At 45.6% G+C, this 17675-nt stretch overlaps 3 protein-coding genes across 12 annotated transcripts in view; all 3 read left to right on the top strand.

The window, feature by feature from the left end:
- The window catches only part of LOC310659054 (uncharacterized protein), a 29516-nt gene extending 24249 nt beyond the window's left edge, over positions 1-5267 (top strand). For 9 of the 10 annotated variants that reach the window (XM_083401981.1, XM_083401974.1, XM_083401979.1 and 6 more), the window contains 2 exons: positions 1689-1833; positions 2344-5267. In XM_083401981.1, coding sequence (XP_083258107.1) covers positions 2495-4858 — 2364 coding nt within the window. In that variant the 5' untranslated portion in view covers positions 1689-1833; positions 2344-2494 and the 3' untranslated portion in view covers positions 4859-5267. The remainder of the gene's footprint in view (positions 1-1688; positions 1834-2343) is intronic. The other variant, XM_083401975.1, reaches the window with a different exon arrangement.
- The window catches only part of LOC310658851 (uncharacterized protein), a gene marked incomplete at its 3' end in the record, with an annotated part of 53453 nt that overhangs the window by 4226 nt on the left and 31552 nt on the right, over positions 1-17675 (top strand). Inside the window, exons 2-3 of the mRNA XM_083401220.1 lie at positions 11171-11337; positions 12471-12615. The remainder of the gene's footprint in view (positions 1-11170; positions 11338-12470; positions 12616-17675) is intronic.
- On the top strand, positions 8492-16056 carry LOC310659166 (uncharacterized protein). The gene is made up of 4 exons (XM_083402356.1): positions 8492-8757; positions 13149-14614; positions 14784-15353; positions 15523-16056. Exon 2 carries the CDS (start codon positions 13276-13278, stop codon positions 14338-14340), a length of 1065 nt encoding a protein of 354 aa, XP_083258482.1. The 5' UTR covers positions 8492-8757; positions 13149-13275; the 3' UTR covers positions 14341-14614; positions 14784-15353; positions 15523-16056.

Raw genomic sequence — 17675 nt, 5'->3', positions numbered from 1 at the left:
TAAAAAATTCCGTGTCAGAGTAACCTTGGGACTGGATAACAAGCCTGGCTCACTCCAGTTTAAATCAGCTTCTTCTGGTTCCCAGAAACAAGGTTCAGCATAACCTCATAACAACTGATCCCACCACCTGCTCTCAGCAGAAAGGAAACTCCCTTATCAGCTAAAATGTTCTAGCTAGAGAAAACACCACTTTGAATCACACAGAGTAAAACCACCAGAACCTTCTTGATCCAATAGACTAGGAATGATCTGTATACATTAGATCAACACTTTTCTTTTTCTGAAAAATGCAGCCATGCCACTTAAAGGTCAGCACCAACAGTGTGAATTGTGCTTGGAACACACACTGGAAGCCAGGGAAGATCCTTTAGGACCAATGATATGTGGTCTTGGCGGCTGCTCCCAGTTACTAGTCCAGCTGCCGCATTCTGGATTAGTTGCAGTTTTTGGGTCACCTTCAAAGGTAGCACCATGTAGAGCACATGGCAGTGGTCCAAGCAGGAGATACCCAGAGCATGCACCACTTTAGTGAGACAGTGTGCAGGCTGGTAGGGTCTGCTTGCCACCTGTCCCACAGGGACAGTGCTCCCGTCTTGTCAGGATTCAACCTCAATCTGTTAGCCACCATCTATCCTCAAACCACCTACAGGCACCAACACAGGGCATTCACCACCTTCACTGGTTCCGATTTAAATGAGAAGAAGAGCTGGGTATCATCCACATGCGTGTGAACACCAGCCAAAACTCCCCCAGCGGCATCATATAGATATTAAAGAGCATGGGGGAGAGGATGGAGCCCCGAGGCACCCCACAAGTGAGCACCCTGGGGCCTGAACACTCATTCCCCAACACCACTTTCTGGACATGGCCCAGGAGGAAGGAGGGGAACCACTGCACAGCAGTGCCCCCAGCTCCCCTAGAGGGTCCAGAAGGATATCATGGTCAAAGGTCTTCAAAGCAGAGATCCAGCAGAACCAGGAAAGAGCTTTGCCCTTGGTCTCTAGCCTATTGGAGATCATCAACCAGCGCAACCAGGGTAGTTTCTGTCATATGATGAGGCCTGAATCCCAATTGGAAGGATAATGGTGGCAGAAGCTTTTCTGATCCTGCACCCCCAAAAGCTCCAAGCACAAGACTTTCATTAGCTTTGAAAGGGCCATCAGATACTTGGTGGTCTTTTCTTCAAAAGACAAATATTCTGAATACCTTTTAATGAATACTTTTTAATTGATGTATGATATAAACAGCACTCCTGTTTTACATATTCCACATTGGAGAGATTTTGATACACAGGTCTGAGTTCATCGCTGCCCCCGAAACTGCTGTGTTAGCAGTACAGCAAGCGTGGACAGTGTGTTTGGGGGTTCAGGGCTGCCCAGACAACAAGAGCCCCTTCTCAGCCTGGCTTATTTGGTCCCAAGGAAAGCAGAGCAGTACGTTAGGCACCAGCTTGGCTGCAGGAGTGGCTGGAAGGAGGTGTGCAGGACACCATCCAACCCTCTTAGAGACTTTTCTTTTCCTGAAGAAAACCAGGCAGCGAAGGTTTAGGACCACAGTTTTCCTTGTGGAGGACCTCGCTTCCCAGATTGCCGAGCCCCATCTGCCCTTCACGTTCCTCTGCAGCATGGGCAGAATCTGCCTTCTTGACTGTGGGATTCACTGTTGTTCTCAGCCTCTCCATCCACCAGGGCCTGCCTTCACCTGCAGCAGAATTCCCCAACCCACCAAGGATTTGAGACCCATCAGTTATTCTCACCTGGTTTGGCCGGCCGGTTGAAACCGTTCCTGGGCTTGTGGCCCCTATTCTATCCTGACAGCTTCTGGAAGCCACAGGTGAGAACTGAGTGCAGGTTGGGGACCATTGATGGATAGATTACCCCATAAGGAGCATGACATGACCCCCACCAAAGGAACTAAGGCTCTCCTAACACCCCAAGACATCGTATAATTATGATATTTGAGACAGAACCGGAATAAATTCGTCTCTAGAAATAACACATCTTCAGGCCATAAATAAATTAATACTACTTATTCAAGGTACTACATATTCCACTAAGTACAGTTTATCTATGTGCCTTGAATATCCTGCTTTTCAGTGTCATTTTAGGATAGTTCTGTATCAGAAGACGGGCACGAGATCAAACAGCAGATTCTTTTAAAAATCATGCTGCTTTATGAACATTGATTGAGGATTATGAAAGTTGCCAATGAATTACTATAATTTGATGACATTGCAACTTCACTTCCTAAAAATTGGGAACATGGGTAGGAGGTGGGGGCATGTAGGAGACGTTGAAATAGGAGAAGGTGCTAATGGAGCTTGATGTGTTCTCTTTCCCTTAGTTCTCTTCCTTGAAACCTAAACAGGATTTCCTTTCCTCCCACTCTGAAGAAGGAGATGGAGAAGACAGTCAGAACTCCGGGGAATGCGGCACCTTTCGTTTCATTAGGAATAGAAATTAAAATGTGTGAAATGTGGAATATGCTTCATTGAATGAGCACACATAGTTCACATCAACGACCTCCAACAGGGGAGAACCCATTTAAAGGTATGGAGTGTGGAAAGAACTTTAGTGATAATGGAAAACTTAGAACACATCAACAGACTCATACAGGGGAGAAACCATATAAATGTATGGAGTGTGGAAAGAGCTTCAGTCAGAGTGAACACCTCAATATACATCAATGGACTCACACAGGGGAGAAACCATTTAAATGCCTGGATTGTGGAAAGAGCTTCAGTATCAGTGGAAACCTTAGAACACATCAACGGATTCACACAGGGGAGAAACCATATAAATGTATGGAGTGTGGAAAGAGCTTCAGTCAGAATGGACACCTCAAAATACATCAACGGACTCACACAGGGGAGAAACCATTTAAATGCATGGAGTGCGGAATGAGCTTTGGTGATAATGGAACCCGTAAAAAACATCAACGGATTCACACAGGGGAGAAACCATATAAATGTATGGAGTGTGGAAAGAGCTTCAGTCAGAGTGGACACTTCAATATACATCAACGGACTCACACAGGGGAGAAACCATTTAAATGCATGGAGTGCGGAATGAGCCTTGGTGATAATGGAACCCTTAAAAAACATCAACGGACTCACACAGGGGAGAAACCATTTAAATGCATGGAGTGTGGAAAGAGCTTCAGTATCAGTGGGAACCTTAAAAAACATAAACGGACTCACACAGGGGAGAAACCATTTAAATGCATGGAGTGCGGAAAGTGCTTCAGTGAGAATGGAGACCTTAGAAAACATCAACAGACTCACACAGGGGAGAAACCATTTAAATGTATGGAGTGTGGAAAGAGCTTCAGTATCAGTGGGAACCTTAAAAAACATCAAAGGACTCACACAGGGGAGAAACCATTTACATGCCTGGAGTGCGGAAAGTGCTTCAGTGAGAATGGAGACCTTAGAAACCATCAACGGACTCACACAGGGGAGAAACCATTTAAATGCATGGAGTGTGGAAAGAGCTTCAGTATCAGTGGGAACCTTAAAAAACATCAACGGACTCACACAGGGGAGAAACCATTTAAATGCATGGAGTGCGGAAAGAGCTTTAGCTTCAATGCAACCCTTAGAATTCATCAACGGACTCACACAGGGGAGAAACCATTTAAATGCCTGGAGTGCGGAAAGTGCTTCAGTGAGAATGGAGACCTTAGAAAACATCAACTGACTCACACGGGGGAGAAACCATTTAAGTGCCAAGAGTGTGGAAACTGCTTCAGTCAGAATGGAATCCTTAAAAAACATCAACGGACTCACACAGGGGAGAAACCATTTAAATGCATGGAGTGTGGAAAGAGCTTTAGTTTCAATGCAACCCTTAGAATTCATCAACGGACTCACACAGGGGAGAAACCATTTAAATGCCTGGAGTGCGGAAAGTGCTTCAGTCAGAATGGAATCCTTAAAAAACATCAACGGACTCACACAGGGGAGAAACCATTTAAATGCATGGAGTGCGGAAAGAGCTTTAGTTTCAATGCAACCCTTAGAATTCATCAACTGACTCACACGGGGGAGAAACCATTTAACTGCCAAGAGTGTGGGAACTGCTTCAGTCAGAATGGAATCCTTGAATTACACCAGTGGATTCACACGGGGGAGAAACCATTTAAATGTATGGAGTGCGGAAAGAGCTTTAGTGATAATGGAACCCTTAAAAAACATCAACGGATTCACACAGGAGAGAAACCATTTAAATGCATGGAGTGCGGAATGAGCTTTGGTGATAATGGAACCCTTAAAAAACATCAACGGACTCACACAGGGGAGAAACCATTTAAATGCCTGGAGTGCGGAAAGTGCTTCAATGAGAATGGAAACCTTAGAACACATCAACGGACTCACACAGGGGAGAAACCATATAAATGTATGGAGTGTGGAAAGAGCTTCAGTCAGAGTGGACACCTCTATATACACCAACGGACTCACACAGGAGAGAAACCATTTAAATGTATGGAGTGTGGAAAGAGCTTTGGTGATAATGGAAGCCTTAGAACACATCAACGGACTCACACAGGGGAGAAACCATATAAATGTATGGAGTGTGGAAAGAGCTTTAGTGATAATGGAAAACTTAGAAGACATCAACGGACTCACACAGGGGAGAAACCATATAAATGTGTAGAGTGTGGAAAGAGCTTTAGTGCCAATGGACAACTTAGAAAACATCAACAGTCTCACACAGGGGAGAAACGATATAAATGTATGGAGTGTGGAAAGAGCTTCAGTCAGAATGGACACCTTAAAAGACATCAGCAGACACACAGGGCAGAAACTGTTCAAATGTATGGACTGTGGAAGGAGCTGCAGTCGGAGTGGAACCCTTGATTTCTGTCAACAAACTCATACAAAACACAAACCTTATAAATATCAGGAAAGTAGATAAAGGTTCAGTCCTGGTGGAAGTTCTAAATCAACAGATTCACACACGAAGAACCTTTGGAGTTGAAACCCTACAAACCATCAACAGACTCAAAGAGGAGAAGCAGTTTAAATGAAAAGTTTGCAAAAAGTGCTTTTTTTACATAGGAGTGTTTAAGGAAAATCCAAAGACTCTCACATGGAAGAACCCATTTACATGTATGGAGTGTGGGACGTCTTCCTCTCAGAGTCCACTCTTTTCTTCACAGAAATGACCTCAGGAGGAAATCAGTCTTTAACACATGTTGTGTATGTGAAGTTCTGGTTTTTTATGTGTAAAACTCTATAGCAATGAAATATTGATGGCAATGTCAAACGATGTGATTATGATCTAAGATGTAAAGTACCTTTTGATAGAGAAGGGGAGAGGGTTTGTCTGAATTGTTGGTGGTGAGTGGGGATTAGGGCTGGGAAATATATTGTCCAAACTGGTTTCTAGATCGCATCTTGATAACCTTTCAAAAACAATTGATATGGCAACACTTCAAGAATCACAGTGTGTGTTTCCAGGATGCTCATTTGCCTGGAAGCTGCTGGCAGAAAGCTTTGCTTCGTGAAGCCCCTGAATATGCTGAGTTGCTACAGCATAGGACAGGAAGCGAAAGACACACCTCCATTGCTCTGTGTCCTTTCAGCCTCTTTCCTCCCTTGCTCCCTTCTGCCGGTTTGTGTGCCTGACTTAGGAATCCTGTGTGCTGTATTTGTTTACTGCTGAAACTGCTGTTCTCAAGCATGAAAAATTGGTGCATATGTGTGTGACTGGTTTTTGCACCAAACTTTCTCACATTGCAAATTACTGACAAAATGGACTGTTTCAAGAGGTGGCAGAAAGATATCTCTAGATTTGTCTGGCAGGGCAAGAAGCCAAGAATAAACTGATGCGAAGGAAAGAGGTGGATTCACCCTGCCAGACTTTAAACTTTATTATGAATCAGCAGCTTTTTGCTGGCTGAAGAAATGGCTGCTTCTTGAAAACACAGACATTTTGGATTTAGAAGGTTTTAATAATGTTTTTGGATGGCATGCATATTTATGGTATGAAAAGTTCAAAGTGCACAGAATGTTAAAAACCATATTGTCAGGAAAGCATTGTTTAATGTTTGGATAAGGTATAAAGATCTACTTGAAAATAAAACCCCAAGGTGGTTGGAAGCGAAGGCCTTGAAAAACTCAATATGGAGGCCAAATGGCCGAAATATTGGGAAATCTTGGAACAGGAAGGAGACAAATTGAAATTGCAGAACTTTGAGAAGTTAAAAAATAAAGTGCGAGATTGGCTTCATTATTATCAGATAATGGAGGCATACAAATTGGACAAGAAAATCGGCTTCCAGGTGGAAAAATCAAAATTGGAAACAGAATTACTAGAATCCAAAACTAAGACTTTGTCAGAAATGTATAATCTGCTGTCGAAATGGAACACTCAGGATGAAACGGTAAAATCTGCTATGATTAAATGGGCACAAGATGTGGGTCATAATATTATGATGGCTGACTGGGAACAGTTATGGACCACAGGTATGAAATTTACGGCATGTAATACCTTAAGAGAGAAGATTATGAAAATGATATACAGGTGGTACATGACACCAGTCAAGCTAGCAAAAATCTATCATCTGCCCGATAATAAATGCTGGAAATGTAAAGAAACTGAAGGCACTTTTTTTCACCTTTGGTGGACATGCCCAAGGATTAAGGTTTTCTGGGAGATGATCTATAATGAAATGAAAAAGGTATTTAAATATACCTTCCAGAAGAAACCAGAGGCCTTTCTCCTGGGCATGGTTGGCCAATTGGTGTTAAAGAAAGACAGAACTTTTTTTATGTATGCAACAACAGCAGCAAGAATACTCATCGCGAAGTATTGGAAGACACAAGAACTACCCACTCTGGAAGAATGGCAGATGAAGGTGATGGACTATATGGAATTAGCAGAAATGACCGGCAGAATCCGAGACCAGGGAGAAGAGTCAGTGGAAGAAGACTGGAAGAAATGTAAAGATTATTTACAGAAACAATGTAAAATTAATGAATGATGGAATGATGTTGGATTGAGGCTAAGGGGTTTTTAGCAATAACGTTTGAAAGACTAGGAAAAAATGGAACGTTAATAGAGGGAAAGGTAAAGTTAAAAATTAAGACCAAAATTAAGATAAAGGTAAAGAGGGAAAGGATTTGCTGAACAAACAATTGAACTGGAATACAAAGGGGGGAAGTGTGGGGAAGTCCGAGAAAAAAGCTAATGTAAGATATGTTCTGAAGGATGGAATTGTTTTTAATTGTTGTCATTTTTTGTATTTTTTTTCTGGTAATTTTTTCTGTTTTTCTTTTTTCTGTTTGTCTTCTTTGTTACTTTGTGAAAATCTTAATAAAATATTATAAAAAAACAACAACAAACTCTCTCACCCCCACCACGTGTGATCTCCAAACACTGCTTCTTCACTAGAACCTCTCCCTGTCTCCTACACATTCTGAAGAAAACTGTAATTTAATGGGACATTTCCCCCCAAGCCTTATTGGAAGAGAGGAAAGGAGGGGCTGCAGGTACCAGGGAAGTCTCCTGATGGGTCCCATCTTCACTCATGAACCCCATGGGGCAACCCCAGAGCTCCTGCTTATTCTGGGATTTGGGGAAGATAGTACTTTTCCATAGTCCCAGAAGTTATTATTCTTCCTGCCAGAGGACCAGTGTGCATATTATTATCATACTTATTTTACTGATGTTGTTGCTGTTGCTGTCATGGACTGGCTGGATGAAAAGGGGGGGGGCACCAGCTGGGGAACCCCCAAGGGAAGAAGGCACGGCTCCCGGGTCTTGTATGCCCCCGAAGTCTATCAAAACTCCTGGGTCCGTTAAATAAAAGGCTAATTTGTTGTTGTTGTTTTTGGGGGGGGGACCCAGGTGCGAGGCTGCTCAGCCACCCAGCTCATCAGGCAGTGCCCGTGGGTCCCTGCGGAATAAAGGAAGGAGTCCGGCCACCAACCGGAGCAAATAGCTGTAGACCAACATTTATTGCGCAACAGGTTGAAAGAGGAATTGAACCCCGAGGATGGGGTGACAAGGACTTTTAAAGGTTTCTATCTTATCCCAGCATGCAGTTCGTGGAGCATCATCACTACATCATCGCTACATCAGGAGGTGAAAAAACCTACAACCTACAAATTCCAACGTGCTTTAGTTCTGGGCTGCTTCACTCCTTGCATGAATTTTACCTGGGTGTCGGGGCTGTGTGCGCAAAAGCCAAAGCCCCATTTCCCCCCGTAACACAGGAGTCACAGAGTCCAAGCCGCTGCTCAATGTACACCAGTACCTAAAACATGGAATGGATCTAAGATCATGGCGTGGGGGGCGGGGGAGGGAAGGATTTTCAATGTGATCATTGTGGGGGGGGACCCCACTTTGCAGCTGGATTGCCGGGATCAGCCCCTCCCCCGCTCTACCCATCCCCTGAACGAAGAAGGGAGGGGGGAACCTTCCTCTCCTTCGCCCCCCTCAATTCCTCCGCTCCCGGCACATCCTTCTCTCACCCCTCCCCCTCAACCCAAATCCCGCCCCCCTACGTTGCACCTCCTCCTCCTCTTCCTCGCCATCCGACTTCTGTTCCGGGAGTGGGGAGGGGGAAAGAGCCCCCTCCCAAACTGCCTGCTTCTCCCGCAAGTGGAGCTTTTGCGCCGGATTGCTGCTCTGCACCGTAGCTCTAGGGGCGCGCGCTTTCGGAAAGGGGAGGAGGGGCGGCAGGGAAATCCCCCCCACCCACGTGGATGTTGCAGGAAGGGAAAGGAGAATCGCGAGCGAGGACAAAGAGGTAAAGGGGTCTCGGGGGGAGGCGAGAGAAGGATACAGAGACCTCCGCCAGCTCCCCAAAGCGCCTGTCGTGGATCTGGATCCCTGGACGCGTGCTGCGAAGGGGTTTTCCTTGGACACTTAGGAAGCCCACCCAGGGGATCCCAATGAAGCCCCCTCGCCCCATTTCCCCCCGCAGGCATCGCTGGGACTCTGTGGGTTCCGTGCGGAGAGAGGTTGGCCATGAAAGGGTTAACGGGCGTGAGGGACGCCTGGATAGAGACCCTCCTGTCCCTCCCTTGCTCGTCTTTGGGGGGGGGGCTCCGGACGGAGAGAGGGGGGCGCAGGGCGTGGGGTGAGCCACGCCAAGGGGGGCCTCTGGGTGCAGGGGAGACTCCGGGAGAGAGGGAGGGAGTCGAGGAAGTGGGGAGCGGGAGCATCCCTGGGGCACGCAAGGGCAGCAATGGGGGGGGGGGGAGAGAGATAGATAGACCAGTCTTTGGGGACACGTCTCCATCGTTGCGCCCGCTGGGATTCTCTGGAGGGGCCGCCTTGGCTTCTCTCTCCCACCCAGGAATCGGCCACCCCTTCAAGGCGACCAGGAGGGATCCCTGGAAAGGGGGGGGGGTCCTCCACCCCTTCCTTCCTGCAACCTCTATCCTCTTCCCACCCCATAAGTCCCGTCCCTGTCCAGACTGTTGCAGGAACTGTTGTGTTTCCCCTCCAGCAGATATCATGCACATGCAGCCCACCACCAAAATCAGCACCATCACTTTTGTGACTTTTGTGATTTGTCCCCACAAAGCACTTCATCACAGTTTCTTCCTACCTATTCAAAGGGCCTCTGCTGCACCATACCAAATATAAGAATTCACTGATAAATCTCTGTAGGTACTGACTCACTGGGGAAACTTCAGAACTTCATCTAGACATGTGAGCTCAGCTACTCAGCAGCCCCTCTGCCTGAGTGATAGTCCCTGGCATCCTGATACCTGAGTGCCTGACAAGTAGCCATTCCAGAAAGAACCAACCCAGATGAAGACAAAAGGGTGGGATTAATTTGGCTGGGAAACAGGTCAGGGAGGACAATGAATGGCCAGCCAGGGGTGGGGCAAAGGCCAAAGAAAAGAGGCCGACCCCTTTGTCCAAGCCCCTTTTGGTTTTCTTCCTTTCAGGATCCTCAGGAGCATGTCCTGGCAGCTGGATTAAGGTAAATTCTGGCCTGATTGGAAAGGGCATGGCCCCTCCGCCAAGCTAGGCTGCAATTTTGCAGCTTTTCTTTCTGGGCGGGCGCCCAGCTAGGCCGCGGGGGGTGGTCTTTTTGTTTTGTAGTGGCGGGGTGTGGGTGTGTCATGGCTCCCCCGATGTCGCCATCCGCCGCCCTCCAGCCAGCCATTTCTTTTCTTGTTGGGGGGGGGGCATAGGTCAGGCCACAATGGTAGTCATGGTGGTTTGCACTCCCCCCCCCCACACCTGTTCCGCTCTGGCTACTGACGCACTTGTGCTCCTAGCAGGGAAATGTAAATGTCTCTTTTGTTACACTTGATGGGTGTTTGCTGGAGGGCAAGGAGAACCATGGGGCAGGGTCCAGGATGCTCAGATTACGGCCACCAGACCTCCCCTTTCATGATGTAACCGTGATGTATGAGTGATGCAGTTTGGGGGGGTGTAACATTGGGATTAGCAGCTAATAAGAGTTTGGGTTCTCTTTTGTTTGGGGCTTCCATCTTGTTCCACCTTGTGGCAGGTGGGAGTCCTGTCATGACAGTCTTCAATAAAGACCAAGCTTACTGGCTGCTGTTTTGCTCTGGTACTCCTGGCTGGTGTCCTTGTCTTTTGTCCAGCGGGGCCCTCAGATTTCTCTGTTAAGAAGACACACCTTCCTTCCTGCAAGCTCCACCCAATTCTCACCCCATAAGTCCCTGAGCTGTCCAGATAATAATAATAATAATAATAATAATAATAATAATAATAATAATTTATATCCTAGCTGAAGCTGGGCTCAAAGCAGCTAACAACAATAAAAGTAACACAGTTTACATAAAATCACAAACAATTAATTAAAATGCATTCTAAAATCAATTCATTCTAGTATCAATTCAAAATCAAATTAATGGCAGATACAGCAGTTCTGCCAAGTCCAACCATTAGTCCCCCTGGAGAGGACAGGAAAATCCCAAGAGAAAGTGGGGGGAGGGGGGCTTCTCGGAAGTGGCTCTTTGTTTCCGCAATCCCACCCAGGAAGCAGCCAGAAACCTTTCCCATCTCTCTCAGGCTTCCATTTTAAAGTGTCTCTTCCACTGCCTGGTTCATTGAGGATGAGGATAATGTACACCTGTCCTCAGAAACCGGGGTGCAGAGTCCATGGAATGGCTCTCAGGGCTGATATAGAAGTTGCACCTCAAAAGCATTTCTGTTCCTCTTATTCTTTGAAGGCAGTGTCAGAGTGACTGACAAGCTGAGATGCAATCCTTCAGCATCGGATGACAGCAACTGAATGAATCTTCCCAGTCAAAGGACCCATTTTCATGATAGACAGTGCCTGTGGCTGGAGGCTCTACATGCTCTACATACAGGCCAAAGACTGCCAGTATTAGCACAGGTGAGGTGTCTGACCCCCCCCCCCAAATTTACAGACTTTGTGTGAATGAGAGTTTGTGGGTTATTGTTTACGGCAACCCTTGCTCCCACAAGGGAGCACCCATGGGTCAGAACACTCACCCCCCCAACCCGAACACCACTTTCTGGACATGGCCCAGGAGGAAGGAGGGAAACCACTGAACAGCAGTGCCCCCCAGCTCCCCTAGAGAGTCCAGAAGGATACCATGGTCACAGGTCTCCAAAGCCGCTGAGAGATCCAGCAGAACCAGGAAAGAGCTTTGCCCTTGGTCTCTAGCCTATTGGAGATCATCAACCAGCACAACCAGGGTAGTTTCTGTCGTATGATGAGGCCTGAATCCCGATTGGAAGGATAATGGTGGCAGAAGCTTTCCTGGTCCTGCACCCCCAAAAGCTCCAGGCACAAGACTTTCATTAGCTTTCAAGGGGCCATCGGATACTTGGTGGTCTTTTCTTCAAAAGACACATTTTCTGAATATTTTTGTTAACATTTTTTATTTATAAAATTTTCAAATTTAACAATAATAATAAAAAAGCATTCCATTTGAATTATACACCCAATTCTAATCTTTACACTTTCAGACTTCCTTCAGTCTATATGGAAATTTTCATGTTTTCACAGTTATTCACATTTCTTGCATCTATATTGTTTTAATTGATGTATGATATAAACAGCACTTCTCTTTTACATAGTCCACATTGTAGAGATTTTGATATACAGGTCTGAGTTCATCGCTGCCCCCGAAACTGCTGTGTTAGCAGTACGGCAAGTGTGGAGAGTGTGTTTGGGGGTTCAGGGCTGCCCAGACAACAAGAGCCCCTTCTCAGCCTGGCTTATTTGGTCCCAAGGAAAGCAGAGCAGTACGTTAGGCACCAGCTTGGCTGCAGGAGTGGCTGGAAGGAGGTGTGCAGGACACCATCCAACCCTCTTAGAGACTTTTCTTTTCCTGAAGAAAACCAGGCAGCGAAGGTTTAGGACCATAGTTTTCCTTGTGGAGGACCTCGCTTCCCAGGTTGACGAGCTCCATCTGCCCTTCACTTTCCTCTGCAGCATGGGCGGAATCTCCCTTCTTGACTGTGGGATTCACTGTTGTTCTCAGCCTCTCCATCCACCAGGGCCTGCCTTCACCTGCAGCAGAATTCCCCAACCCACCAAGGATTTGAGACCCATCAGCTATTCTCACCTGGTTTGGCCGGCCGGTTGAAACCGTTCCTGGGCTTGTGGCCCCTATTCTATCCTGACAGCTTCTGGAAGCCACAGGTGAGAGCTGAGTGCAGTGTGGGGACCATTGATGGATAGATTACCCCATAAGGAGCATGACATGACCCCCACCAAAGGAACTAATGGTCTCCTAACACCCCAAGACATCGTATAATTATGATATTTGAGACAGAACCGGAATAAATTCGTCTCTAGAAATAACACATCTTCAGGCCATAAATAAATTAATACTACTTATTCAAGGTACTACATATTCCACTAAGTACAGTTTATCTATTTGCCTTGAATATCGCCTTTAAAGTGTCATTTTAGGATAGTTCTGTATCAGAAGACGGGCACGAGATCAAACAGCACATTCTTTTAAAAATCATGCTGCTTTATGAACATTGATTGAGGAGTATGAGAGTTGCCAATGAATTACTATCATTTGATGACATTGCAACTTGACTTCCTAAAAATTGGGAACATGGGTAGGAGGTGGGGGAATGTAGGAGACGTTGAAATAGGAGAAGGTGCTAATGGAGCTTGATGTGTTCTCTTTCCCTTAGTTCTCTTCCTTGAAACCTAAACAGGATTTCCTTTCCTCCCACTCTGAAGAAGGAGATGGAGAAGACAGTCAGAACTCCGGGGAATGGGGCACCTTTCGTTTCATTAGGAATAGAAATTAAAATGTGTGAAATGTGGAATATGCTTCATTGAATGAGCACACATAGTTCACATCAAGGACCTCCAACAGGGGAGAAACCATTTAAAGGTATGGAGTGCGGAAAGAGCTTTAGTGATAATGGAAAACTTAGAACACATCAACGGACTCATACAGGGGAGAAACCATATAAATGTATGGATTGTGGAAAGAGCTTCAGTATCAGTGGAAACCTTAGAACACATCAACGGATTCACACAGGGGAGAAACCATATAAATGTATGGAGTGTGGAAAGAGCTTCAGTCAGAGTGGACACTTCAATATACATCAACGGATTCACACAGGGGAGAAACCATATAAATGTATGGAGTGTGGAAAGAGCTTCAGTCAGAGTGGACACCTCAATATACATCAACGTATTCACACAGGGGAGAAACCATTTAAATGCCTGGAGTGCGGAAAGTGCTTTAGTAAGAATGAAAACCTTAGAACACATCAACGGACTCACACAGGGGAGAAACCGTTTAAATGCCTGGAGTGCGGAAAGTGCTTCAGTGATAATGGAACCCTTAAAATACACCAACGGACTCACACAGGGGAGAAACCATATAACTGCATGGAGTGCGGAATGAGCTTTGGTGATAATGGAACCCTTAAAATACACCAACGGACTCACACAGGGGAGAAACCATATAAATGTATGGAGTGTGGAAAGAGCTTCAGTCAGAGTGGATACCTCAATATACATCAACGGACTCACACAGGGGAGAAACCGTTTAAATGCCTGGAGTGCGGAAAGTGCTTCAGTGATAATGGAGACCTTAGAAAACATCAACGGACTCACACAGGGGAGAAACCATTTAAATGCATGGAGTGCGGAATGAGCTTTAGTGAAAATGGAACCCTTAAAATACACCAACGGACTCACACAGGGGAGAAACCATTTAAATGCATAGAGTGCGGAAAGAGCTTCAGTATCAGTGGGAACCTTAAAAAACATCAACGGACTCACACAGGGGAAAAACCATTTAAATGCCTGGAGTGCGGAAAATGCTTCAGTGAGAATGGAGACCTTAGAAGACATCAACGGACTCACACAGGGGAAAAACCATTTAAATGAATGGAGTGCGGAAAGAGCTTCAGTATCAGTGGGAACCTTAAAAAGCATCAACGGACTCACACAGGGGAGAAACCATTTAAATGCATGGAGTGTGGAAAGTGCTTCAGTGAGAATGGAGACCTTAGAAAACATCAACGGACTCACACAGGGGAGAAACCATTTAAATGTATGGAGTGCGGAAAAAGCTTCAGTCAGAGTCAACACCTCAATATACATCAACGGACTCACACAGGGGAGAAACCATTTAAATGCCTGGAGTGCGGAAAGTGCTTCAGTGAGAATGGAGATCTTCGAAGACCTCAACGGACTCACACGGGGGAGAAAGCATTTAAATGCCTGGAGTGCGGAAAGAGCTTTAGTTTCAATACAACCCTTAGAACTCATAAACGGACTCACACAGGGGAGAAACCATATAAATGTATAGAGTGTGGAAAGAGCTTTAGTGATAATGGAAAACTTAAAACACATCAACGGAATCACACAGGGGAGAAACCATTTAAATGTATGGAGTGCGGAAAGTGCTTCAGTAAGAATGGAAACCTTAGAACACATCAACGGACTCACACAGGGCAGAAACCGTTTAAATGCCTGGAGTGCGGAAAGCGCTTCAGTGGGAATGGACACATTAAAAGACATCAACGGAGTCACACAGGAGAGAAACCATTTAAATGCATGGAGTGCGGAATGAGCTTTAGTGAAAATTGAACCCTTAAAAAACACCAACGGACTCACACAGGGGAGAAACCATTTAAATGCATAGAGTGCGGAAAGAGCTTCAGTATCAGTGGGAACCTTAAAAAGCATCAACGGACTCACACAGGGGAGAAACCATTTAAATGCATGGAGTGTGGAAAGTGCTTCAGTGAGAATGGAGACCTTAGAAAACATCAACGGACTCACACAGGGGAGAAACCATTTAAATGTATGGAGTGCGGAAAAAGCTTCAGTCAGAGTCAACACCTCAATATACATCAACGGACTCACACAGGGGAGAAACCATTTAAATGCCTGGAGTGCGGAAAGAGCTTTAGTTTCAATGCAAACCTTAGAATTCATAAACGGACTCACACAGCAGAGAAACCATATAAATGTGTAGAGTGTGGAAAGAGCTTTAGTGCCAATGGACAACTTAGAAAACATCAACAGTCTCACACAGGGGAGAAACGATATAAATGTATGGAGTGTGGAAAGAGCTTCAGTCAGAATGGACACCTTAAAAGACATCAGCAGAAACACAGGGGAGATGCTGTTTAATTGTATGGACTGTGGAAGGAGCTGCAGTCAGAGAGGAACCCTTGATTTCTGTCAACAAACTCACAAAAAACACAAACCTTATAAATATCAGGAAAGTAGATAGAGGTTCAGTCTTGGTGGAAATTCTAAATCAACAGATTCACGGACAGGAAGAACCTTTGGAGTTGAAACCCTACAAACCATCAACAGACTCAAAGAGGAGAAGCAGTTTTAATGAAAATATTGCAAAAAGTGCTTTATTTACAATGGAGTGTTTAAGGAAAATCCAGAGACTCTCACATGGAAGAACCCATTTAGATGTATGGAGTGTTGGATGTCTTCCTCTCAGAGTCCACTCTTTTCTTCACAGAAATGAACTCAGGAGGAAATCAGTCTTGAACACATGTTGTGTATGTGAAGTTTTGGTTTTTTATGTGTAAAACTATTGTAATAAAATATTGATGGCAATGTCAAACAATGTGATTATGATCTAAGATGTAAAGTACCTTTTGATAGAGAAGGGGAGAGGGTTTGTCTGGATTGTTGGTGGTCAGTGAGGATTAGGGCTGGGCGATAGATTGTCCAAACTGGTTTCTAGATCGCATCATGATAACCTTTCAAAAGCAATTGATATGGCAACACATCAAGAATCACAGTGTGTGTTTCCAGGATGCTCATTTGCCTGGAAGCTGCGGTCAGAAAGCTTTGCTTCGTGAAGCCCCTGAATATGCTGAGTTGCTGACTTCCCTCCCAGGCGACAGGAAGCGAAAGACACACCTCCATTGCTCTGCGTCGTTCCAGCCTCTTTCCTCCCTTGCTCCCTTCTGCCGGTTTGTGTGCCTGACTTAGGTATCCTGTGTGCTGTATTTGTTTACTGCTGAAACTGCTGTACTCAAGCATGCAAAATGTGTGCATATGTGTGTGACTGGTTTCTGCACCAAACTTTCTCACCCCCACCACGTGTGATCTCCAAACACTGCTTCTTCACTAGAACCTCTCCCTGTCTCCTACACATTCAGAAGAAAACTTAAAATACTGTAATTTAATGGGAGATTTCCCCCCAAGCCTTATTGCAAGAGAGGGAAGAAGGGGCTGCAGGTACCAGGGAAGTCTCCTGATGGGTCCCATCTTCACTCATGAACCCCATGGGGCAACCCCAGATCTTCTGCTTATTCTGGGATTTGGGGAAGCCAGTGATGCAAATTGTCGGTGGAATGAAGAGAATCGTTGAAACCAGTGATTTTGTATGAATTTCTAAGCGTTTTTGGCTATTCACAATACAGACAGCGGGTTCGGAAATGACCCGACTTGCCCTCGCTACATTGGATCCAGTTTTATGAGTGGATTACAAGGTAACGAGCTTTCAATGAATTTAGCCCATTGTTCTCTCAGTAGGAGCTGTCGTCACCTTTTCAGCGCTCACTGAATCGGGCAAGAAAGCTGCGCTGAGCAGGTCCTGCAGAGCCATAGCATTGCTGGGATTGGCTGAAGGGCTATATTTGACGCGATTTGATTGGTCAGGACGCATCTTCATGCAAATAAATTGTTCATTCATAAAATACATCGTTCATTCATACCGCTTGCCTATATATAGCACCGGGATACGCGGTCACAAAATGCGCTTTACTCTTGGGGTGTTGGGGTTTTGTGTGGTGCTTGGTGCAACGTAGTGAAAGGACGAGGGGAGCCCTTGTATAGCGGGGTTCCCTTGAGGTCATCGCCTCGGGTCCTACATGGTTTACTCAGGAGTAAAATTCTGTTTATATGCCCCCCCATTCCGTAACAGTGGGAAGTGTTGGGGGCCACATTGGTTATTTTGTTTTTACCTCTCCTCTGGAAAAGTGTTCTTTCTTTTGGGGTTTGATTACTTCTGCCTCCTTCAGTGCCCACTGCACCATCAGTGAGGCACAATACTGTCCTTTGAACATATGTCGGGCTCTCTCTCAGGACCGCTACCCAGGAATCTGCGTATGCAAACTGCTCCAAACATCCAGGGTGTTTTGTCATGCTTCTAAAGACCTGGTTGGTTTGCTCCAGGTCCTACGAGCCCGGGGGGGTGGGGCTGTTCGCAGGGAGTTCTCAGTCATATTTGCGTTCGAATT

Source organism: Podarcis tiliguerta (genome assembly GCF_965153285.1).
Source record: "Podarcis tiliguerta genome assembly, chromosome: 10".
NCBI classification, from domain to species: domain Eukaryota; kingdom Metazoa; phylum Chordata; class Lepidosauria; order Squamata; family Lacertidae; genus Podarcis; species Podarcis tiliguerta.
Note: the sequence above shows the minus strand (reverse complement) of the source record. Positions and strands in the feature narration are given on the sequence as shown.

What these genes read in the sequence shown, in the direction of transcription:
- LOC310659166 (XM_083402356.1), top strand. Translation starts at nt 13,276, where the DNA reads ATGAGCACACATAGTTCACATCAAGGACCTCCAACAGGGGAGAAACCA.